General features: G+C 33.3%; 6 protein-coding genes and 1 long non-coding RNA gene across 8 annotated transcripts in view; 4 read left to right on the forward strand and 3 right to left on the reverse strand.

Moving 5' to 3' along the window:
- On the reverse strand, positions 1-6466 carry LOC120194982. The gene is made up of 3 exons (XR_005523023.1): positions 6316-6466; positions 5793-5800; positions 1-20 (listed from the first exon to the last, which is right to left on the reverse strand). It is a non-coding gene; the product is annotated as an uncharacterized LOC120194982 (long non-coding RNA).
- LOC120194912 (calcium-dependent protein kinase 7-like) lies at positions 91-4070 on the forward strand. 2 transcript variants are annotated; one of them, XM_039197086.1, is made up of 9 exons: positions 91-231; positions 600-1180; positions 1765-1888; positions 2061-2204; positions 2447-2599; positions 2685-2800; positions 2953-3120; positions 3426-3653; positions 3893-4070. In XM_039197086.1, exons 2-9 carry the CDS (start codon positions 665-667, stop codon positions 4037-4039), a joined length of 1596 nt encoding a protein of 531 aa, XP_039053017.1. In that variant the 5' UTR covers positions 91-231; positions 600-664; the 3' UTR covers positions 4040-4070. The 2 variants fall into 2 exon arrangements, with proteins under 2 accessions (XP_039053017.1, XP_039053022.1); XM_039197091.1 differs by lacking the exons at positions 3426-3653; positions 3893-4070 and adding an exon at positions 3345-3380 and having other exon boundaries at positions 2953-3147.
- Positions 5872-25241, reverse strand: part of LOC120194971 (photosystem II 5 kDa protein, chloroplastic-like) — a 22612-nt gene continuing 3242 nt past the window's right edge. Inside the window, exon 2 of the mRNA XM_039197125.1 lies at positions 5872-6287. Within this exon, the coding sequence (XP_039053056.1) occupies positions 5957-6277 (321 nt within the window). The 5' untranslated portion in view covers positions 6278-6287 and the 3' untranslated portion in view covers positions 5872-5956. The remainder of the gene's footprint in view (positions 6288-25241) is intronic.
- LOC120194948 (40S ribosomal protein S2-4-like) lies at positions 6879-9837 on the reverse strand. Its single transcript, XM_039197107.1, has 2 exons — positions 9105-9837; positions 6879-7206 (listed from the first exon to the last, which is right to left on the reverse strand). The coding sequence occupies exons 1-2, from the start codon at positions 9750-9752 to the stop codon at positions 7045-7047; spliced, it is 810 nt and encodes a 269-aa protein (XP_039053038.1). The 5' UTR covers positions 9753-9837; the 3' UTR covers positions 6879-7044.
- On the forward strand, positions 15842-17732 carry LOC120194930. The gene is made up of 4 exons (XM_039197096.1): positions 15842-16350; positions 16602-16895; positions 16971-17189; positions 17277-17732. Exons 1-4 carry the CDS (start codon positions 15889-15891, stop codon positions 17661-17663), a joined length of 1362 nt encoding a protein of 453 aa, XP_039053027.1. The 5' UTR covers positions 15842-15888; the 3' UTR covers positions 17664-17732.
- LOC120194761 (agamous-like MADS-box protein AGL62) lies at positions 18339-19017 on the forward strand. The gene has a single exon (XM_039196974.1). It carries the CDS (start codon positions 18352-18354, stop codon positions 19015-19017), a length of 666 nt encoding a protein of 221 aa, XP_039052905.1. The 5' UTR covers positions 18339-18351.
- Positions 22572-24006, forward strand: LOC120194771 (phospholipase A1-Igamma3, chloroplastic-like; the record flags this gene model as incomplete). The annotated part of the gene is given in 2 exon segments (XM_039196982.1): positions 22572-23339; positions 23341-24006. Coding segments are annotated over 2 exon segments (1434 nt in total), but the record flags the coding sequence as incomplete, so codon positions are not given.

Raw genomic sequence — 25241 nt, forward strand, 5'->3', positions numbered from 1 at the left:
CTTCTCCTTCTTCTTTTTCTCTATTAATCGAATTAAAAAGAAGAAATAGAAAGTGTTTGAAAGAAGAGGGCTTTGACACTGCATCTCTCTCTTCCATATCATCTCCTTCCTCACATTTCACCAAAAATATAGAAAACTCTGTTCATTTTCCTGAACACCGAAAGGAGTTTAATTTATAAAACCCTTCTGGGTTTTTCTGCTTTCTCAGTGCCCATAATTGTTAGAAAAAAGGTATCGTTAGAAAAAAGGTGGGTTTTTTTCCTCCCATTTTTCCCTAAAACAAATTGCTTGTCTTTGTTTAAGGTGGTCCATTTTTAGACAAATTTTCTGGGAGTTTTTTTCTTGTTGGAGAGGGTTGTTGGCACTTCGTGGAGAATATTGTTTTTCTGGGTTTGTTTCTTATGTTAAATACGTTTCAAAGCTCCACTCTTCCAACTTTTTTAGTTTTATTTTTTGCAGAAAAAACTCATTTTTTACCCTTAAAAACTACCTGATGTTGTAGATCTAAGAATTGTGCTTTGGCTATGGATATGGTTTACCTCATAAGTTTCTGATCATGGTTCCTTATTTCATCTGTTTCGCCTACAGGATTTTTCCAAGAAATTTCAACAAAGTTGAGAGCTGTTGATTGTTTTGGAGCTTTTCTTCTTCTTCTTTTTTATCCATGGGAAATTGCTGTGTTACCCCCAGTTCGAGTGTTGAGAATAAGTTGAAGGGGCAAAAAAAGAACAAAGCTAACCCTTTCTATGGAGATGAATTTGCTGTCAACAATGGATCTGCAACTAACTTCAAGCTAAGGGTTTTAAAGGAACCGACTGGTCAAGATATTTCAGCTCAATACGATCTGGGCCGTGAGCTGGGGCGCGGTGAATTCGGGGTGACATATCTGTGTACCGATGTGAACTCTAGTGAGAAATATGCTTGTAAATCGATATCCAAGAAGAAACTGAGGACTGCGGTTGATATCGAGGATGTGAGGAGGGAGGTAGAGATAATGAAGCATTTGCCTAAGCATCCTAATATCGTGACATTGAAGGCTACCTATGAGGACGATGATGCTGTTCACATTGTTATGGAACTGTGTGAGGGAGGAGAGTTGTTTGATAGGATTGTCGCAAGGGGACACTACACTGAACGAGCCGCTGCAGGGGTTATGAGGACAATCGTCGAAATTGTTCAGGTTGAATTCTGAATGATCTTTCTGTTGTTGAATTGGTATTGTCATGCACTTCATGTTTATGGTCTCACATGGTGTTCATACTCCCATATAGTTATTCGTCATATGTTTGCTGGAAACTAGTTTAAGCCTTTTAGTATTAGAGGAGCCTCAGATCTAGTATCTCGGTGTAATTTCTAACTATAGTTTCAGTGATAAATGAGCTCTTCTTGTTGGTGCGAACCTCTTTAAAACGAAACAGCGATTTCCATCTATTTATTGGGTTGGTTTTTGTTGGTTTGATTTATAATCCACCTTTTTATGCTACCTTTTGCACGTAAACCTAGTTTGGTAGATTGAATCTTGTCATTTGATATAAAAGCTACAGCTGTGGACAATTTCAGACATTCCTTTGGATTGATTATCTCGGTGTTTTGCAAATAATAAAGATACAGACTCTTGTTTTGTGCTTCAAACTTTCTTTCCTTACACGTTTCACTGTCTATATACCATTATGCAATTTCAATCTCTTTTCTCTATCTGGATGATTGTTCTTTTATTTCTGATGAAAACAAATAACCGACTGTATTTGATTTATGATGTTGCAGATGTGCCATAAACATGGAGTCATGCATCGCGATCTCAAACCTGAGAATTTTCTGTTTGCAAATAAGAAGGAAACTGCGCCATTGAAGGCAATTGATTTTGGGTTGTCGGTCCTCTTTAAACCTGGTATTGCATATCAACTACTTCATTAGTTATCGATTAGATGAATTTCACAAGTCTTCTCTCCTTCCATCTTTGATGGAAATTGATTTTTGAGTGCTTTTTTGTCTTCTTTTTTATAAATATGCTCAAGAGTCAGGCCGCTCAAGTTTGCCTCAAGAATGTTCTTTGTTAACAGGTGAACGATTCAATGAGATCGTAGGAAGCCCATATTACATGGCACCAGAGATTCTTAAACGAAATTATGGCCCAGAGGTCGATGTTTGGAGTGCTGGAGTTATCCTCTATATTTTACTTTGTGGTGTGCCTCCATTCTGGGCAGGTTGGTCTTTAAATTTTCTACAAGTTCTCTTTTTTATCATTTGACTTCATGAAGGTTACATCTCAAGATAAATGTGAAGCCAGTGTGTGCTTCCAGAGATTGGAAAAGATAAAGAGACACTGAGCACGAGCAGAAAAATAAATATAAGAACATTGCTGGTGTATCTTTTTGCATACATTTTCTCTACCTACTCCCATGCCGTCAGAAAAATATATATAAAAAACATTTGTGTTTGCATGCAGAGACTGAGCAGGGGGTAGCACAGGCAATTATTCGCTCTGTTATCGACTTTAAGAGGGACCCATGGCCTAAGGTTTCGGACAATGCAAAGGACCTTGTAAAGAAAATGCTTAATCCTGATCCAAAGCTACGTCTTACAGCACAAGGAGTGCTTGGTAACCTTCTGTACATCTTACATACTTTATGTATGTTGATATATATTTTCCATGTATGAAAACTCATGCAAACTACCATAAGCAGAACATCCATGGATACAAAATGCCAAAAAAGCACCCAATGTTTCATTGGGTGAAACTGTGAAAGCTCGGCTCAAGCAATTTTCTGTAATGAACAAGCTGAAGAAGAGAGCTCTAAGGGTAATGATTTGCATAACTCTTGTAGTTTATCTACTGTTAAGTTAAAGGATGCAAATTTTTGGGGTCTACCTATTAACCTGCTCAATATTGGCTACGTACACTTACAATTTTTACTTTTAATGACTGGTACATTAAATTTTTCGATTTGCCAGGTGATTGCTGAGCATTTGTCGGTGGAGGAAGCAGCTGGCATAAAAGAGGCCTTTGATGTTATGGACACTGGAAAACGAGGCAAAATAAACCTTGAGGAGCTTCGGGCCGGGTTGCAAAAGCTTGGCCAACAGATTCCTGATGCAGATTTGCAAATCCTAGTGGAAGCTGTAAGATTATCTGACCCCCAAAATTTTGTTTCCAAATCCTCCTGATCTAAGAACTAAAAATATGACTAATGTAACCGATTTATGTGGTTTTCGAGTTGGAGGGTTATTGAAAGTAGGCTTCGTTATGCCCTACTGTTCTGCTTGATTCTTCTCCTTCTGGGAGATGCATCTTGCATGAATTCCATATTCTGCTTCTCCATTTCTTGCATAAACTCGGTTTACAGAATTTGACCTCCTATAATTAGTGTTTCATATTTAGAACTTTCAGTTTCATCAATGGAATAACTGCAACCTGCTGTTAACAGGCTGATGCTGATGGCGATGGTACTCTGAATTATGGGGAGTTTGTAGCAGTTTCAGTTCACCTTAGGAAAATGGCCAATGATGAGCACTTGCATAAAGCTTTTGCCTTCTTTGATTTAAATAGAAGTGGTTTCTTAGAGATAGAAGATCTGCAAGATTCCTTAAATGATGAAGTTGATACCAGTGAGGAAGTTATCGATGCCATTATGCACGATGTTGACACCGACAAGGTGATATTTTCTTGCTTGGTTATAGTGGATTCGATTTGAACTTGTCAAAGCTTTTTTCTCGACATTTTTGCCATGAAAATATCCATGCCAAGGGCTGACACATCATCTTATCGATGCTTATCATGCTTGTCTCTGTATTGCACCTGATCCATTGCTTTAAACCACCACTACAATATTTTCTTTTACGAACTTGGTTTCGAGTGTAGATATGGTTCAAAGCTTATTCTTTTATGTTGCAGGATGGGCGCATAAGTTACGAGGAGTTTGTTGCGATGATGAAAGCTGGCACCGATTGGAGGAAAGCATCGAGACAATATTCACGTGAAAGATTCAACAGTCTAAGCTTGAAGTTGATGAGAGATGGTTCATTGCAATCAGTCAATTGAGTACAAGTCAAATGTAGACGAATCAAAAAAAGTTAAAAAGTACCGTTACTACGAAAAAGAAGACGACAATCTCCTTTATTGTTTGGTTGATACTGCCAATTTCGTTCATTATTCCATTTTGTTTTTCGAGTGGAACCTTGGAGGTAGATTGATGTCCATGTGTTTTATTAGCCGAGTTGGGAATCTATGTGATGAATTAGTTAAAGAGGTTAGAGGGGAAATGTTAAAGTGATGTGATCCACAATTTTGTCTGTGGTTGTAAGTATGTCCATGTCCACAGTCTGTCCAACAGGTCTTTTTCGTTGAGAAAAGAAGAGTTTGTGGATACCATTATGTGCCGTCTGTTGAAAGATACAACTACTTTGTGCTTTTTTAGGTCATTTCCCGGATAACAGAAATCAGTATTGATTGTCCAGTGTTACTTGTATCTAAAGAAACATATAGCTTTCTGGTAACTGGTGGTGATAACATGTAGATGAGGTATTGGTATTCGTAAATTACAGAAGAAGAAAAAAAGACTAAACAGCTTAATTGAACCAGTCAATTTGAATATCTTAAAACATCATTGAAAACTTCCTTCATGTGTATAGCAGTCAGCCATTGAAGGTCTCCTGCACTTCTAGTAATTTCTGTATATTCTTTCAATTTTTTGTCTCAGACTTTGATCTTTTATTCCAAAAAAGAAAATAAAAAATCTTAAATCTCAAAGACTTTGATTTCAATATCTCATCTACTCGAAAGTGAAATCGAAATGTCAACTCCCAAAAGTCGATTTTGATTTCTGCAACGGCAAATTGAATAAAAAATCAAATTGTAGGACTTTAATCACTCATCAACCACGGAAATGGTTTTCTGACAACCATAATAAATAAATATTTATTTATCATTAAACCTTTTTTTTGGGTACACATTTATCATTAAACCTAGATATTAATCAATTATTTTATATATCATTGGATTATTATCCGACAGAGATGAAGCTAGGAGCTTGTCCCAAATATGATAAAAATATTATTTTTAATATTTTAAATTTAGATAATTTATATATATATACACACATTAATCTAGATTAAGTACAAGACAGTATATATTCAAAGATAACTTTCAACCATTTGACAATGAATATAAAGCTTAAATATAAATAGAATTTGGTATTATTCATGTTTGAACCTTACAAATAGAAAAAAAAATAGCATTTAAAACAGATTCGAGTTTGAATCTTACAGAAGCAGAATAGGATAATTGTTCATTTCTAGTTAAGTATTAAATTATTTATGTTTAAAGATTTAATAGAAATTAAACATGGTCGTAAAAAAATACAGATATAATTACTAAATACGAAATAACAATATATTTGTAAACAATTACAAAAATAATACAAATGAGTTAAAACAAATTTGAATTACTGCAATCTTCAACTTCAATACTCCCACGACAATTAATACAAGAGGTTATCTAAATTACGTTAGAAAAACATTAATAAATGGCTTCTTCAAATGCACATTTTTTAGCATCAATTGATGAACAGCGTATAAATCTCAGATTCAGAAATATTTTCAGGACGGGTACGTATGTATTGTATTAATAATATGAATTTTTTATATGAGCAGACACAAATAAAATTTTACGATAAGTCCAATTAATAAAATAAACAACAAACCTAAATAAAATTGAATTTTCACGCTTACCCTGAATAACACGTCACTATTATATATAATCATTCATTTTATGATTACTACCCCACCCCTTAAACTTAAGTTTCTTCACTATTTAAGTTGATCAAGTTACGGATAATTACCTGCTTTTTAATTTTATGGATGAAGTGAGAGAGGAGGATTCTCCGATAAAAAGATGCAAGTTTTCATACAAGCAAGTACATGAATCTCGCACGTTGAATATAGAGGAACATAAGGTTTCTCACTTGCGACAGATACTAGCAGTGGGCATTGTCACACAAACAGGAGCATACTTTTTCTTTGCTTCAGGTGTCCCACGTTTTGGCTCTTCACCCATGGCAACGTTTGCAAATGAGCAAGCGGCAGCTGCTGTAGCTGCAAAGATCAACTCCCTCCTCCCATTGCTGCTCTCTCGTTTCATTTCCAAGTCGACCTTCTCGCTTTGACCTGCGCTGGCTGCCTTGGCCACGATCGCACCTCTGCGAGCACGTCTCCAAGGAAGTCTAGTCAAAGTGGAGTTTGAGCTTGGAAGTAGAGAGCCTGCCATGCTCATTGAAGCCATGTCTGTGCAATTAAGGGAAAACGGGTTTTGTTTGCGACTGAGATGCTTGATTTGGATTGTATTTGAGGAAATGGTATGAAAAAGGCCAAAGGGACTTGTTGGTTACCCCTCATCCATTTCCTTATCCAAAGAAATGATGGGGCAAATGGGTTATTGCCACGTGTAGGTTTATCTGCAAATTCGTTCTGTTATTTTTTTTTTTTTGGTTCTTGTGATTGTCAAAACCGCCTTTATCGAGTGCTAAATTTCTCTAGATAGTTCACAGCTATTTTTTAGAAGAAATTTGACATTAGCTTGGAAATATTACAACACTATAGAACTTTGATCAAACTCCAAGTGCCAAAAAGAAAGGGGACATTGATAGAGCACTCTGTTAAATCACTTAATTGAGGATCTGAAAATGCTTTCAATGAATACTAGCACAAAAAGCAGTTGAAATGTAGATAGGCAGCTACTGCATGCCTCAAACTCACAGGAATGTTATCCTTTTCTTTAATTTTTGCTTGCACTAAAATCGGCAAATGCTACTTTTTTATTTATTGAATCCCAAAATACGCATCAAGGAACAAGCAGGGCACTAAGAAGAGAAGAACTCATAATATCAACCATAAGCTTTGAAGAATAAAATCCGTATTGATTCAAAACAAAACTTCAAGTTGCTGAAAAAGTGCAAAATATCTTATGACAGCCAAATAAGTAAACAAAGGCATTGCCTGCCTTAACAGGCAAAAACAACTTGCATTGCTACCCTACGGAGCTCAACATCATCAGGCATCCAACACCCTCTCTGCATCTTCAAGTACAAGAGTCTTCACCGGCTTTCCCAATAGATCAGTATACTCCTGGAAAGGAGACCTTGTGAAACGAGTCTCTTTCCAAAAATCAGGAGTCAAGAAACCGTATGTTTTCAAAAGACACTCAAAGGTAGCCTGCAATTTAGATTTCCAAAAATAAAAAGTAATCAGGTATCCAAAATAACTCATCAAGGCATCTTTGAAACAGATCATTCCACAAATACGAAGGCTATTTAGAACAAAAGCATATAATGTTGTGATAATTAAATAAAAATACCTTCAAGAATCAGATAGGTTGGAACATATAATAATTACAATTTACAAACATATAGCCCAAAAACCACATACTTCCACCAAAAAATATTTGATTTCAAATAGTATGGAAGAAACCGACATCAATTATAGAAGTGCTGCATCAACAATTGAGTACAAAAATCTACAACCACAAAAACGTGTAGGGCAATACACGTCACAAAACAATATATCATAAGAACAGTATCACAGTAAAATAACTTGCACTTATTAACAGCGCATTTGAAAACTAACTGCTCCATTATCGGATTCCAAACCATGAGCCAAGCACAAAAAATAAAATAACTTCAACACATTTCAACTCAAATAATGGATAGGGTGTATAAATCAATGAGATTTGTACGTATTCAACTAATATCGCGTATGGACCCTATGTAGATGTTGCATGTCCTTTATGTAAAAAGGAGTTTCAGCTATTGTAGATGTTGCATGTCCTTTATGTAAAAAGGAGGTTGAATCTTCCTCACATTTATTTTTTACTTGCTTTGTGGTGTGGACCCTATGGAAAAAAATTTTGAAATTTTGGGGAGTTTGTTCGGTTTTACAGGTCAATGCTCAAAGTTTTATGTTAGCTTGGGAAGATATGGTGCCTAATTCTAAAATATGGTCCTTTATTCCGGGAGTGGTTCTATGGACTATTTGGAAATTTAGGAATGACATTGTGTTTGATGGGGGAAGGTTAGATCAGATTGATCTATTTTTTATGGCAAGATGTAGGCTGGCTACTTGGTTCTTAGCTAACTTCAAGGATGTGTCTATTGTAAAGGACTCTCTCTCATTAGTGATCCATCTCTTGGTGATTGTTGCTCACATTCAAGGTTTCCAATCATCAAAAATGTGTCTTGGTCTCCTCCAAAGGGCTTTATAAAACTGAATGTGGATGCAGCAGTGAATGGAGATTGGAGGGAGGATGGCTCAGTGATGGGTTCTTTCCAAGAGGCTGCTGGTCCAGGTCCTCCTCAGTTGATAGAGCTTATGGCAATTAAGAAGGGCTTAACTTTCTTTGCTTCGATTCATCAGCGGTTTAAGGAACGTTTAATTGTTGAAACTGACAGTAAACTAGCAGTGGATTGGGTCAAGAATTATGATCGTTGTCCCTATGTCTACATAGACTTAGTGAAAGACATTGTTACTATGTTAAGAGATTTGAATGGTATTATTAGATGGGTTGCTAGGTCAGCCAATGTTGAGGTTGATAGCTTAGCTAAGGCTGGTATTAGCTAGTTTCACTGATTTATTCTGTCACAATGTTAACACCATCAAAGATTCAATTACAATCACACCATAAGTTCAAGATAACAATACTTTTTTTTCAACATAATATGATGGGTCAGTATAAAGATGTAAGAAAAAAAAAACAGAAACCCATAAAACATCAGACAACTCATAAATAATGAATATCCCAAATGAAGTGAGACAATCAATTATATGTTGAATAGTAAACAATTTATATAGAATTAATCCAGCATCATACATACACATTCCAACTCTGAGATAGCTCATCAAAGACCAGGCAAAGAATCCCAATACTTTAAACACTCATATCAGTGATTAGCATAGAAAAGTAAAAAAAAAAAATGAAAAATTAGCTCATACAATTAAACGTTAAAGCCCATTTCCAAATAAATACAAACAAAATCGAAATCAATACTATATAACAACAATAGCCAACATTTTTCGTAAAAATATATTACTAAAAATGAAAAAAAAAAAGACAATACCTTTACAAAGTTACCAAGAGTCTTAGTAGAACCACGGGAAGAAGTGAAAACATCTTCAATCCCAGCAAACTGAAGCACCTTCTTGGGCACCCTAGCAGCCACGATCCCAGCACCTCTCGGCGCAGGCACCATCCTAACAGTAACAGACCCACATTTCCCAGTAACTTTGCACGGCACAGTGTGAGGTTTCCCGATCTTATTCCCCCAATAACCTCTCCTCACCGGTATCACAGACAATTTCGCCAATATGATCGCCCCTCTTATAGCCGTTGCAACTTCTTTGCTACATTTCACTCCCAACCCGACGTGTCCATTTCCATCGCCAACGACGACAAAGGCCTTGAACCGGGTACGCTGCCCGGCACGGGTTTGTTTCTGGACTGGAGTGATCTTCATGACTTCGTCTTTCAATGAAGGGCCAACGAGCTGGTCGATGATTTGGTACTCCTTTATGGGGAGAGAGTGGAGGTAGATTTGCTCAAGGGACGTGATTTTACCGGCTTTGACCAAACGTCCGAGCTTTGTAACGGGCACCCATTTCTCTTCTTCATCTCTGCGGCCTCGACGCCTTCCTCTTGGACCACGGTCGGATCTGCCACCGAAGCCACGCCTGAAAGCTCCACGCTCACCTCCGCCTCTTTCTGCCATTTCTGTTTTTTGTATTGAATGTGTTTACAAGAACGAGGGTTTTGTATAGAGAAATCCGATTGCAGCGCGAAATAAGAGCGGCGACACTGAAGACTTTATATCTAACAAGAGCCGGAATCTAGGGTTTTGACATTCATATGTCTGGCCCAGTGTGAAGTGGTTTTCTTCTTTTATTTTTAGGTTCGACTCGGCCTTTTGATTTTTTGATCTTGGGCTTCAAATACCAAAAGATAAAAGAAAAAATTTAATGTTGTTATGATGCAACCTTCTTTTACGGCCCAATTACTTTTGGATTAGGAATATTTTTTAAAACCCTTTTGATATACGGTTTCTTGATCGAGTATTTCGAATAAAATTATGTAGAGGCTTGTTATAGGAATATTCACAACTCAATTTTAGAATTAAAACTTTTAGTCTTTGTTTAAGATACCTATAACTCATTGAGTGACTTAAATGATAAAAGAGAATGTTATTTTCCCTAAAGAATCCGAGTTCAAACAGTTATGTATGCCAGATATGTGTATTATCAATGACTAAAAAAACTTCTGAACATATATTATCTTATCATCACTCTATACTAAGTTTTTATACTTTTAAGATTGCATTGATACTTGTGAACTTTAATATAAGTTATCTCCAATCAATTAATATATTAGAAAAAAACAGTGAAATTTTTAAGGTATGTAATATGTATCACCTTCAACTTAGGATCCTTCCAAAGCTTTTAGTGAATTGGAAACAAGTAAAGATGCTATTAACTTTAACCCTATAATTTCAATTCACAATTCATAAAAAAGTTTATAAATTAACATATTATTAAAAAAAATAACGAATTTTTGTTAGTCAGGAGTCAAATTTACATAAACAAATAAAATACCCCTAAAATAAACAAAAGTTAAGAACAAAATAGAAAAGGTAAAAATATATTATTATTTACTCGTCTTTATCAAATCTTGAAATATTGCCTATGGTACCACAAGTCAATCGTTTTATTAAAAACAAAATAATTTATTATTTGTTTTAACGCGTGATATCATTATATGATTTTATGTATTAAGCTGTGACTACTACTTATTTAATACAGTAGAAAGACATATCACTGAAATAGATGGAATGAAACTGTAAGTATCAAAAAAGATATTTTTGAGTTATAGATACATTAAAAGGTTTACTATAATTCAGGGATCATTCATGCAACTATCCTTAAGTTTTGATATACGAAAGCATATAAACAACTAACTAGATATAACGTCGAATACATTATCATGAACACATTTATTGTTTTGAATTAATGAGTAACATTTAAAAATGAAATTCCTTTAACGGCACGTACTTCTTTTCCTTTCGGTTCGGCAAGATTTTATTTTAATTAGTTCAAATCAACTCATGTTATACACTGAATTTTAATAAGTCTTCTAATGAAGAATATTTAAGTACATAAAATATTAAATTCAAAATCTATTTAAATAATATTTTAACATACTCATGCGTGCGTATACTTTATTTAATTGTGTGGTGACTGAAGTAAATGACATTTGGTCACTGTCAAAAGTGAAAATGGACAGCGTGACTCAGTGAGTCAGTTCACAGCCAAATGAAATTCACAAATTGCCTTGTTTTGTGTGATCCGACCTGCCCGCCCCATTCCCCATTAATTAGTACTAATAACAAACCACAATTTGCCAAGAATTTCAAATTATTTCGGTTGCGAGACAAACGAAAAAGCCTTTGAGACCAATATTATCTTTTGTTGTCATATTTCGCCGAGTGGCCTCAAACTATATCTCATATTTCAAATTATTCTCAAAATTTTAAAATGATTTTAATTAAGTTCTTAAAGTATCGATATGAGATGTATCAAGTCCTTTCTTCCGTCTAGTCATCAACTTAGATATTAAATGTAACTTGATCTTGATATTAAACATATCTAAAATATTTAAATAAAAAATATTTTTCATGAAGGATTGAGATCAAACTCGAGATTTAATATCAATCATTATTGTATACTACACATTTGGTTGACACATGAAGAATAAATTCTAAATACATATCACATAAACAATTTATATTGGAGGGGTTATAAAAAATACATAATCTTCTAAAACTTTAATGAACTGTCTATTATTTTAACACATTACATACAAAAATTCCACGTAAGTACACACTCATTTAGCATATAACTAGGCTACCGGAAGATTTGATCGATTTGATATTAATACTTTAGAATCTCAATTAAAAACATTTAAGATCAATTGAAACTTAGATTATAGTTTAAGAGCTCCTCATGCAATTAAATTTTTTAACATAAATATGATATGATTTATTAAATCGGCCAAATTCCTAAATAAAAAAGATACTAGAATGTGATTGCATTAGGTCTATTTTAATACGTACTTATTGAACTGGATTCATGCCTATCAAATATAAAATATTAATTTTCTAACCAAATAAGATGATAAGTCTTGTAAACTAGTTTAAATTTTAATATTACGAATAAAATAAATTATATAAAAATGACTTATATAATACATTTTTATAATATTTAAATTATTTGATTAATAAATTAAATATAAATAATTGTATAATAATATAATATATTAATTTGTGTTATATTTTTTTACAATGTCCCAAATCACTAGCTTTATAAGGACTGATTTATTCTGTAAATTCTAATTTCTAACTCAAATGAAAGATATTTACATTTTGAATTGGGTGAAAAGGGTAAAAGTTAAAGTAGTATTTTATAAGCATGGTTAATTTATTGTGAATAGAAACTGCAAAGAATAATTGGAGTAGAGAGAAGACACTCACTCTGGCTACAATATTAAAGGCCAAATCTGTCCTTTACTGCCTCTACACATATTTTAAATATCCATTATCATTTTGTACTTTAAATTTTATCCTCATTGTATATTTAATGGTTTACAACAAATTTTAAGGAAAACTGAAATTTTGGAGGAGTTAATAAATTAAGATCATACTGATAAAATATGTAATTAATGGGGACAAAAATGTTAATTTGAAACGACACTTAGGAATGAGGAAATTTTAATGATTTTAACTTTATTTTTTATATTCACTTTAATTTGAAAGGTTAATTTTAAATGTTTTTATTATGTACCCAAAAAATAAAGAAAATTTTAAATTAGCTTTAAACGATTGAGAATTTCGCTTTTCAATCTGAACGAGATAATGCTTACTTTAAACTGCAATTTATTCTTCGAAATCTAATTGTTATATTCTATAATATAAATAAAAACAGCTTTAACGGCACGGACCTTATTTACTTGTTAATCATTTACACACGCAGACTATTATTGGGTGAGTGAGAGGACAATATGAGTCAGCTGAACTCAGTTCACGCAAAAATGAAATCAACTCACTGTCTTCCTTGTTTTGTGTGAGCTGACTTTGGTTTTACATTATTGTACCCAGTTGCATGTACAATTTTTTCTACAATTTGAAATTTAAAACAAGGATTAAAATTATATTTTTATTTATTTTAGATATTAAATTATGTATCTAACCTTTATTTCATTACTATTTAAGATGTTTAGCGTAACATCACTTAAAAAAGTCATTCGATTAATGTTTGTCATGAAGTATGTTTTTTTATTTCTTTTATTTTTCTAAAAAAAATCTAAATTTAGATATAATTATTAGGAGATAATTAGACTATTTTCTCAATTCGGATAAAGTTGAATTAAATTTTTTACCTTAAATTCGAATCTAACCTAATATGATCTCATCCTTCAGAAAAATAATAAACTTTTAAAAAAATTACCGAAACAAGTTAAAAAAAACAATACAACATAAATGTTAGATCTACTCATTGTCAACAAATTAAACTATAACAATTCATGCAATAACGAATAGTAACGGCAAATTGGTTCCAAAAATTAGAATAGATAGCCCAACTACAATTTTCTGATGCATGAATTCATGGTACGCCACAATATTAATTTTGCTTAATTAACAAATAGTAGTGGTTAGCTACTTGCTTAGGTAAATAAGTAGAGTTTATGTACTATAATAAGAAGGATTAATTTGAAAATTTGATTTTACCCAAAAATAGGAAATAAATATACCCAGTACTCAACAGATAATGAACAAAATAATCCATACTAATCAGCTATTTGAGTGTACCCACCACGTTATAATTGGTATTAGATTTGTTTTTACTTAGGGTTTTTTCATTAAAAAAGAAAAAACGAAGAAATTAAAAACAACCCAATGGTCGAAAGAGAGACTCAGATTCCCATAAAAATAGAAAAGGAAAAGAAAATAAAGAACAAGGTTCGAGAAAATAAGTACCCAGAAAAACACCAACACCAAAAGAGGAAGCAATGAAACACAAACAGCATACACCTTTCATTTGAATAATTCCTGTTCCTTCCTCTTAACGAGGTTGCACGCCACCTCTTTATTTTTTTATTATTATTATTTTAAAAATGTTCATTGGACATACGATATTTGTATTTTTAATTGGTATTTGTTTTATGCGAGGTGTATTTATTTGGGTGTTGTGATTATGGATGATTACGGGTTAAGTTATTGGCTCATTCAAATCTGATTTGAAAATTAAAATTCTCTATTTATATTTAATTCGATTTAGTTTTGAAAGTTCACATTCAATTCGAAATTTTATCCCGTTTTAAGTCAAAGTTCACGTCAGACCTAAATATATATATAAATTTCATTTTTAATAGATAAAATGAAGACCTAATTTAAAAAATAAAATAGAAACGAGTATTATTATAATTATTACTATATATATAATAGATAATTATAATATTATGTTAGATAAAAAAATCACCATAAATATAAATTTGACTCAACACGATCTGACTTTTTTTTATAGAAAAAACTCAACCTGATTTGATTGAAACATGAATTTTGAAAATGAAAAACTAAATTAAATCCCATCAAAACTCATTAAATTCGGATGAAACGATGCTTCCTAATTGTGATTTATAAAACAATGTGGGACTTATAGGGCTCAAGCAAGGCAATTCATAATTGTGTTAGGTCGGGTTATACAAAATAAAAAGTGTAAAACAATATTTATTTTATGAGAGTGTATTTCTATATAATGTAATATGTGATCCAATTTATAAAGATATATATAAATTTATTGAGTGGTGGCAATGTTAAAGAATATTATATTTTCAAAAAGTTTTGAGTTCAATTAATTATATATAGATAACGTGTGTTATTAATAAGTTAAAGAAATATATTATTATATTGGATCTAGACATAAAAATTAAGAATAAATACTAGTTAAACGATATTTATTTTTTGTACTCATATGTGAGATCAAATCTATTAAGATACATATGGAAATGATAAAATTTTACAAAACGTATTGAAACTCAAAAATATAATTTTAAATTATATTCTCGTGATATGACCCGAATTTCATCACAAATTAGATTCTGATTAAATTGTTACCATCTCCATTTGATTTGTCTTGGGTTTAGGTTATTTATTTTTGTTTGTTTCCAAAATTCCATGTCATTATTACTATGAACTAATACAAGCTTAACACATACTATAGTCATTTAACCTGTAAACTTACCGTTGCAATTTAAATTTTCAAAATGCTAATGTATTTTATTTCAGTTGGTTTGCTTAATGTACCACAGTAATAACATAACCCCACCTGTTTTATAATCAGTTATTTCTCACTGTGCTTTGGGTTTCCCTGCAAAATATTTTTCTTCTTTTATCAAATTCCTTAAAAAATATCATTTGAAATACCCAAAGGTACAAAAAATTCACAGTGGGGCTTTATGCTTAGCTTCCATATCCACACGGTACTGTCATTTTATCTGATGTGAAACCAGACCCCCAAAAAAGGACAAAACAACCTCTGTGTTTATTCATTCATTTTTGTTTCAGACAAACATAAAGAAGAACAGTTTGCAAATGTTAACAGAACTCTCACTGTCTCTAACTAAAACCGAGTACCCAATCATAGAAAATCTCTTAAATTTTCAAAATATCTCCTCTCAAGAAAAATAATGTGTTAGTAATGCAGTGAAGGTGAAGCCACCACTTATAGTATAACAGAGGGAGCACAGCTTTTTCAAAACCAAGCCAAGATTGAGTTTTTTTTTTCCTTCCTTTTTTTTGCATGGAGAAGATATCAACGGGAAAAACTATAACAAGGAGAGCGAAATGGAAATACCCACCGGCGCAGCCAACTCCGAGAATCATCCATTTTCCACCCCGGCCTCGAAGGAAACCACTCAAGGCGAGTCCTTCGAAACCACCTGGTTCGCAGAAGGAGAGAAAAGGGATGATGTTGGAGAGTTTGTTTGATCAAGAAAGGTCTTTTACGAGAGGGGCTGTTCCGGTGAGTCCGAGGGAGAGTGACGACGAGAGGAGAAGAGGGAGAGTGGCGGACGAGGAGAAGCGAGAAAATAGCAGCAGCGTAGCCTTTGTTGAAGAAGAGAAATGGAGGTTCCAAGCTGAGATGTTGAGAGCCGAGTGTAACTTGTTGAGGATGGAAAGAAAGATCGCCGTTAAGAAAACCGAGAGAAGGAGAGTTCACATGGAGAGGACTTTGAAATACGCTGCTCAAATTCTACTTTCCGTCGGTTTCTTGTTCTCCCTTCTTTTTCTTTGATTACTGTCTGTTTGGTTCTCGAGAAAATATCACCCAGGTTTTAGTTGACAGAATGTGGGATGCAGGCATTTATTTATTTATAGTATTTTCCCAGTTTACATCTGTATTAAATTTTTTTTATAGACCAGATACTTATTTATTGTTTATTGTTTGATACTGTGTGCTTTCCGCTTGTCTTGATTTGCTTAATAATGGCCTTTTGACTTTGGTTTGTACAGGGAAGAAAGAACATTTGTGAAGGAAAGGACGTAAACGTGGTATTATTGGAGCAGCAGATCAATGGATTAATGGAGAAAATAGAGAAACTGCAGAAGAGATCAGGTGTTAAAGACTTGGAGGTGGAAAAATGCAGTAACTTTGATCAAAAAGTTTCTTCTCTCCAGAGGCAGATTGAGAAGTTCGGATTTAAAGGAACATCTGATGAAGAAATACGCGTGAAAGAGATTCGAGATATGACCGACGCGAGCTTGTCGATCGGAATCAGCAGCGAAGGGGATGATCATAACCGCAACGTGAGAAACGATTGTCTTCTTTCTTGTTGATTTTGGTTTGGGAATTGATTGCTGAACTGGACACTGTTTTTGCAGGAGAAAATGCCCCACCAGACTAGTGTGTGTTCAGGGCAATGCAAGGCCATTGTGCATAGGATTGTAGAGCAAATTCGTGCCGAGACAGAACAATGGTCCCAGATGCAGGACATGCTGAGGCTGGTAAGGGACGAGATGGATGAATTGCATGCCTCTCGCGATTTCTGGGAAGATCGAGCATTCGATTCCAACTATCGGATTCAATCCCTGCAATCTGCTGTAAGATTTTCATAAGCTACTTAAGAACTACAAAACAATCATACTTCACTTGTACTTGCTTAACATGTTTGTTGTGCTTTTCATTAGGTGAAAGAATGGAGGCAGAGAGCTCTCTCATCCGAAGCAAAGGCGAACGAGTTACAGGCACAAATATATGTCCTTCGTCAAGAGGTCGAGAGATTGATACGGGAAAGAGATAGAAAAGTAGTAAGGGCTCGAATTACTTCACCGATCTATAAAGAAAAACAAAATGAAACAGAGAAGTGGGTACTCGTGTGTCGCTTAAAGGAAGACGAAAGACGAAAACCCCAAACATGCACAGCCGGACTTCTCCCAATCAGACGTTCACCCCTCAGAGAAATCGGTAACAATGCAACCTTGAAGAAACAGCAGCAGCAGCAACCCCTGCAGCATGGTGAAACAATCTTGCCATTGTTTAGCCTTCATAAAGAGGAAATGAAACGCTCATTGTAGACGAACTGAATCAAGATCTATGATCCTATATATCAAACAGTTGGTTCACAATTATGTAACGCTCACAGTTTGTGAGTCGAACATTGATCGTGCGCCCGGTTTCGGAGTTTTTAATTATCCATTTGCCTCGGACGGGATCCATTTCTTTGTAGGAAAAGAAAGATATCAAAGTAATGGAACATTTACTGATTTGATGAAACCTACTGCAATTGTTTACTCCAGCCTTTATAATCTAGATTAGCCTGTCTATCAGATTAAAGGCTAAAAAATCTTAATTATGACAATAATTACTCTGAAACTGTTAAAACTAAAAGCTCATATAATAAACAATATGCTTCCAATAAAACAAATTGATAAACAGGTGTCTCATAATGCCAGGATTTCCATGTACATCCAAAATCAGGGAGTAATAACACAATTGAAATGAACTATGGTAAAAAAATCTACAAATATCCATCCGTTCCTCAATTAAATAAAAGCTTGATTGTGTTATAATCGTTGGGGAACAGTTTACACAAGTAAATGCTCATCAAAATTGCTTTAAATTTCATTGTAAAACGGTTTTCTTTGACTAATTTCTTCTTGAAGACTAGCTGAAATACGATTCTTGATAAATGCCAAATCTTGGTTTTAATTCTACTATAAGTATCCCCATACATCCATCTTTGATTTTGTATCTTCTTCAACAATGATGAACAACAGTTCTATCCAGGGTCGCCGGAAGATCGAAATGAAGAAGATAACAAAGAAAAATAATCTTCAAGTAACCTTCTCCAAACGTCGTTCCGGTCTTTTTAAAAAGGCTAGTGAACTTTGCACACTTTGCGGGGTCGATGCTGCGATCGTAGTCTTTTCCCCTGCTGGCAAGGTCTTCTCTTTTGGCCATCCTCACGTTGAGTCCACCATCGATCGGTTTCTCAGTCGAAGCCCTTCGGTTCACAACGTAAATGCGTCTTACAATGTCGTCGAAGCTCATCGAGATGCTAACATCCGTGAGCTTAATGCACATCTAGGTCAACTTGTTGACATTTTGGAAATTGAAAAAAGGAAGGGACAAGCACTCGACGAAGTAAGGAAGGCGGGTCGAAGGCAATGGTGGTGGCAAGCTCCGATTGATGAACTCGGATTGAGTGAGCTTCAATTGTTGAGAAATGCACTCCAGGAGCTGAAGAGGAGTGTGGAGAAACAAGCCGATTTGCTGCAGGCTGCGGTTGAGTCGAGCAATTGCTGGCAATTTTTGGCCCCAAATGGTGTGGGAACTAGCGGTTCGGGAAGTGAAGGAAATGAAATGCATACTTCTTCTGGTATTACTCCATTGCAGAAATTTGATCAGAACCTATATCTTGTTTTTTAAGGAATTTATGTTGGAATAAAAACAATTACAATGAGAAAGAACAAAGGGATACGATGTGAGAAGGGAAAATAAATACTTTTGTTCTGTTTTGGTTTAAATACATTCTGGTTTAAGGATTTACATACATTTTCGGTTATTGATTCAATTATATATTTTTTTTAAAATTTTCTCATTCTTATACATTGTATTTCAATTGTTAATTTAATTATATTTTCTAACCATTCTAATTTTTATATATTTAGTATGTATTACTAAAAACTACTAATATAAAATTTTCATTTAATCCTACCTAATAATACACAAATTTATTATAAAGACGCTCATTTTAATCTAGTTTATTTTGTTTACAATATTATGATTCAAATCTTATTTAGAAGATTTTATGTTTCGTATAGCGAAACAAATGGGTAATTGACATTACTTGTAATTATTATTGGGATAAACTACATTAGAAACAATTTAACTTTCACGATTGTATTAATTTTACCATTGAAATCACTCAGTAGTAAAAGAGAATGTTATTCTTTCTAGATGATTCGAATTCAAAAATTTGTATTTACAGAGTGTGTTAGCAATTAATTAAAAAAATTAAACAAATACTGCATTGTAAACACCCCATACTATTAAAAAATCACCATTAATTTTGATGCTATGCGGCAACTAGTAAAAAATAACCAACAATATCATTATTAAACACCAACACCGAATACCAATCAACAACATCAACGACTATGACTATATTCGCGAAAAAATCCTTGAAAGGGAGAACAAGAAGTGAACAAATTGCACAAATATATTCATGAAGATTTTGAGTAGGTCAAAGTTTAAGAAATTCACAAAAGCATTCAAAATGAAATGATATATCCTTTATGAGATATATCTTAAGAATATTCTAGAACAATATGAAATGATATATGTCTAGGAATATCATAAAATAATATAAATATTTATAATATTTTATATTATATCTAAAATTATCTATAAGAAGAAACTAGATATTTGTAAAGTTAATATAGCTAAGATGTTGACATGTATCAATAATCTAATAGCTACTAAAATTTATAAATAGGTGTGAGAGTTATCATTTTTATACAAGCCTAAAGATTGCAAAAAGTATTAGTTAAAGAAATGAAGCCTTTAAAATGTGATCGACTCAACCGTTTGAATGATATACGATTAGTTTTACCGTCTGAATAATATATGATCAATTTTGTTACTTGAATGATCTATGATGACTTTGTTATCAAATATTATTATACACTAAATAATTATAAAATAAAATGTTTACCAACATCAAAGATTTAACATAGAATTAATAATAAATCCTAGGTCATCTATATTGTTGTGGTGAAATGTACAAATTTTCAATGATGTAAATAAAGATTCTAAATAAAACCAAACACTCTGTTTGAGTAATAAATATAATATAATTTATTTTTTAAAAGATAAATATTTGATTTGTTTGTTTTAGTTTGTTAGATGATAAATATATAATTTGATTTGTTTGTTTTAATTTATCTCTAAATATTTTTTAAAAATATATTATTATCATATAAAAATAATTTAAAAAACATTTTTAAAAAATATATATTTCTAAAAATCTTTAATTACAGTTGTTATATGAAATTAAGATATTTGTGTTGAAAGATAAACTTTCAATAAACTTTTAATAGCTGAATAATTAAATAAATCTATTTCGATTAACTTGTATTAAAAGAATTTATTCAAAATTATTTTACTTTGAATCAAACGAATATACTATCCCTAATTTTCATGCATTAATTATAAGATTGCAATTTAAATGTTTTAAATACAAACAAGAAAAAAAATGAAAAAACATTTACTCTACCAACAATTGAATTTAATCATACAAGTGGACGAAGATGAAAATGTAAGGAACACTTTTGCATGATACTAAAGACTATACTTTTATGTGTCAGTTTCAGTCGTCGATGTAATTTAATTTAAGTCATTGAATTTAGATAAACTCAAATATAAATAGATGTCTCTTCTCCTCATTTATAATCACTTCAATCGTTTTATCTATTAAAGTAATACAACTCAACATTTATTATATTTCTCCTTTGTCGCTTTGTTTTTTAATTTTTCAATTTCTTTGTGCTTTGTTATATCGTGTATGAGCTTTTGGTGGTTTGTGAACTTTAAATAATTTGATTTTAATGTCTAATTTAATTAGATAATGTTCTATGATAAATAAGATAAATAATCACGTTACCCTTATGACACTTGAGAAATAAACTTTGTTTCAATTTTATCCCCTAACTACAACTCTTGTTCTAAAATGATCTTTAAATTATAGAACATTTTAAGTTCATCCTAAACTATATATATGACAATCACATCCCATGTTAATCGTTAGACCAAACTATATTATTATATATTTGAAATAAATTAAAATTTAGGTTAAAAGATGGTTGAAACTAATAACATATTTGGGATGAAATTGGAAGATTTAAAATTTTGAAGACTAATTTAGAGTGAGGGATAATTTAAAGATATAATTAGAATATTCAAATGCTTAATAACTAAATTAAAAAGAGAGATATAATTTGAAGATAAAATTGAACTGTTTAAAAAATTTGACTAATTTAAAATTAAAAAAAGTGATGCAATTAATATTTATTTACTTACTATATATATCAAACAATAATTCTTTTTTTTATTGTCTCATTTATTTTATATAAGAAATAAATAAAATGATTTCAGACATTGTGATTGAAGCATAAATGGAATGTTTGGAAAAGGTTTGAACAGAAAAAGGAGAAAGTGATGGTTTTCATTGAAGGATAAGATATGAAGATATCCACATATATTGCCTTTCAATTTCAAGCATGTTTTCCCCCTTTGTTATTAGGGTTCTAATGCATTGCAAAATAAAACTCCACTCCTATTCCAAGCTTTGATGTGTCCCTCTTTGCCTCTATACAAATACAATGGACAACCAAAAACACACTTTCCATTCCCATCATTATCTCCACTCACTATTTCTTAAGTACTCCACTTTAATTTGTCCTACAAATTAGTATAATTTTGGTTAATGAAAAACCTTGACTTTTTTCCTTTTAATAAGGCTTTTCTTCCCAAGTTCTCAGCTTGCCTTTCCCTTGTTTTGGTAACCACGTGTTATATATAAAACCTCTACATTAATGCTCTATAGTTGAGAACCCCTACCTATTCATATGCTACATTTGGATTTGGATTGATTCGAGATGTGAAAATTTAAAATTTTAAAGAAATTACGAGAATACTTTAAAAGTGGGATCCTAGTGGGATGATTTGAATAGTGGAGCAGCACCTCAATTTCACATCAAACGCATGCTTTTTATTCTGTGAAGGTTTTGATAGTCATCGGACAATTCAATTATTTTGAAGATTTTTCTACCTTTACCTTTGTAACCACTTCTAAAGGTGGAAACAGCTCTGGTGGAGAAGAAGACATACTCTCATGGCTTCCCCTTCCTCACAACTCTTGTCTCTAAACCACCCAAAGTTCACTCTACATGCTACCTTCCGACCACCTCCCATAACAAAATACAACTCCGACCACAAAACCAAAAAATCTTTACCTCCAAAACGCCATCAAATGTTCAACAACATCCTTGTCAAGTTTAAGCACTCCTCGGGCAGAGGAAACTTTGGTCTTAAACGAAGACGACGAGAGGCCACTTTCCCAAATCTGGAAGGAAATTCAAGGCCTCCACGACTGGGATGGACTGCTTGACCCCATGAACTCCCATCTCCGCCGCGAGATCATCCGCTACGGCGAATTCGCTCAAGCCTGCTACGACTCTTTCGACTTCGATCCACACTCCAAGTACTGCGGTTCTTGCAAATACCAAGGATCCCGTTTCTTCGAAAAGCTCGGGATGGCCGACCGTGGCTACCAAATCAGTCGATACCTCTACGCCACATCGGACATCAACCTCCCCAACTTCTTCCAGAAATCAAAACTGAGCAGCGTGTGGAGCACGCACGCTAACTGGATGGGATACGTGGCTGTATGCACCGACGAAGACCAAGTCAAACGGTTGGGGCGACGAGATGTCGTCGTTTCCTGGAGAGGAACAGTCACGTATCTCGAATGGATTTATGATCTCAAAGACATTCTTCATTCCCCGAATTTCACCGACGACCCTTCCATTAAAATGGAGTTAGGGTTTTATGACTTGTACACCAAGAAAGAATCAAATTGTAACTATTGCTCGTTCTCGGCTCGTGAACAAGTGTTAGCTGAGATTAAAAGGCTTGTCGAGTACTACGATGGGGAAGAACTTAGTATTACAATTACAGGGCACAGTCTCGGGGGCAGCTTTGGCTATAATAACAGCTTATGATATTGCAGAATTAGGGCTTAATCTTGTTAACGATGGAGAGAATACCGATAAAATACCGATCACGGTGTACTCTTTTGCAGGCCCTCGAGTGGGAAATCTTAAGTTTAAGGAAAGGTGTGAAGAGCTAGGAGTTAAGGTACTTAGAGTGATAAATGTACACGATAAAGTACCGACGGTGCCGGGGATTTTCGCCAACGAAAAGCTTCAGTTCCAAAAGTATTTAGAAGAGACTATTTCTTTTCCATGGAGTTACGCACATGTCGGCGTTGAACTTGCACTGGATCACTCCCACAGCCCGTTTCTGAAGCCGACTAATGATCCCGGCTGCGCGCATAATCTCGAGGCTCATTTGCACTTGCTCGACGGCTACCACGGAAAAGGGCGACGGTTCTGCTTGGCTAATAAGAGGGACATTGCGCTTGTTAACAAGGACTGCAACTTCTTGAAGAGGGAGTATGGGGTGCCACCGCACTGGCGGCAGGACGAGAACAAAGGGATGGTAAGGAACAGCGACGGGCGTTGGGTTTTGCCGGAGCGGCCGAGAGTGGAGGCTCATCCATATGACATCTCTCACCACCTTCAGAAAGTACTAAAGATTGCTTCGGGTTCTTCTCAACTCAAAGGAGCACAATAATTATATACCTAATTATGTTTTTCATTCTCAATTATGAATTATGGAAAAATTTTCTCATTTCCTTTTTCTAAGTTATATACACTGCCAGTAAAATAAAAATATCAATATATAATATTATTTTAAAGATAACAGTTCTAATTAATCAATTTTCTTCGTATTCTATATATTTTTTTAAATTAACTTTATATGATTTCTAAATTTAGACTGATACATGTGTTCTTCACTTTACTTATATTTTATATTTTTCAAATTTAATTTTATATGATTTTTTTTAAATTTAGAGTGATACATGTGTCCTTCCCTTTACTTGTATTTTATATTTTCCAAATTTAATTTTATATATTTTTAAATTTAGAATGTGGTACATATGAAACATGTCAATTGATATCAATGATTAAAGAGAGTGTTTTTATCTCTATAAATTCTGAGTTGAGTGGCTACATATGCAAAATGTACGTGTGTCATCAATAATATAAAGAAAGTCTAAACAAAGTACTATTTTGTAATCTATTTGGGGGGGGGGGAGAACGTGGTACATATGCTATTAATCTTGTGAGGAAATTTTTAGAAAATGGTTCTTTGATTTTATTAATCAAAGGTAAGTACAAAATAATATATGTTTAAAGATAACTTTCAACTATTTAATATTGGACACTCATATCCTTGACATTTTTTGTACTTGAATCCAAAACCTTAAGAATTAACAACAACACCTTTACCACCAAAGCCACTTGATTCGTACTAAAAATGATATTTTTTAAACGAATTCGATGATCACTCAAGAATTACGTAATTTACATTACATACCTTGGTATTTTTATTCATTCTAATTTTACATTATCTTATTTTGGGTAAACTATATGTATAATACTTAAATTTTCATTTTGTTTTAATCGCCTAATTATTATTATTTTTTAAAAACCATATTTCATGTTACATTTTGGTTTATTTTGATCACTTGTTGTTAGAAAATCAACATATCTACTGACATGACATTACCTTACGGTGATACATCAATATCACTGTTAATTTTTTAATGTGTGACCAAAATGAAACTAAAACTTAACGTTAGGAATGATTTTGAAACAAAAAATAGTTAGATAACCAAAATAGAATAAATGTGATAATTGAGGTACTAAACATGTAGTTTGGCCTTTTATTTGTTAATTCCTTTTCAACACATCCCTGAAAAGGTCGTGGGTTGTGCGTCATGTTGGTTGATTAAAACGTAGGTT

The sequence above is a fragment of the Hibiscus syriacus genome, unplaced genomic scaffold (genome assembly GCF_006381635.1).
Source record: "Hibiscus syriacus cultivar Baekdansim isolate YM2019G1 unplaced genomic scaffold, ASM638163v2 tig00004502_pilon, whole genome shotgun sequence".
Classification (NCBI taxonomy): Eukaryota; Viridiplantae; Streptophyta; class Magnoliopsida; order Malvales; family Malvaceae; genus Hibiscus; species Hibiscus syriacus.

Excerpts from the sequence above, each read along its gene's own strand:
- LOC120194912 (XM_039197086.1), top strand. The coding sequence starts at position 665 with ATGGGAAATTGCTGTGTTACCCCCAGTTCGAGTGTTGAGAATAAGTTG. Across the intron at positions 1,889-2,060 it reads GTCGGTCCTCTTTAAACCTG|GTGAACGATTCAATGAGATC; the intron begins GTATTGCATATC and ends CTTTGTTAACAG. Across the intron at positions 3,121-3,425 it reads TGCAAATCCTAGTGGAAGCT|GCTGATGCTGATGGCGATGG; the intron begins GTAAGATTATCT and ends TGCTGTTAACAG.
- LOC120194948 (XM_039197107.1), bottom strand. The coding sequence starts at position 9,752 with ATGGCAGAAAGAGGCGGAGGTGAGCGTGGAGCTTTCAGGCGTGGCTTC. Across the intron at positions 7,207-9,104 it reads CTCTTGGTAACTTTGTAAAG|GCTACCTTTGAGTGTCTTTT; the intron begins GTATTGTCTTTT and ends TCTAAATTGCAG.
- LOC120194930 (XM_039197096.1), top strand. The coding sequence starts at position 15,889 with ATGGAGAAGATATCAACGGGAAAAACTATAACAAGGAGAGCGAAATGG. Across the intron at positions 16,351-16,601 it reads CTGCTCAAATTCTACTTTCC|GGAAGAAAGAACATTTGTGA; the intron begins GTCGGTTTCTTG and ends TGGTTTGTACAG. Across the intron at positions 17,190-17,276 it reads TTCAATCCCTGCAATCTGCT|GTGAAAGAATGGAGGCAGAG; the intron begins GTAAGATTTTCA and ends GCTTTTCATTAG.
- LOC120194761 (XM_039196974.1), top strand. The coding sequence starts at position 18,352 with ATGATGAACAACAGTTCTATCCAGGGTCGCCGGAAGATCGAAATGAAG.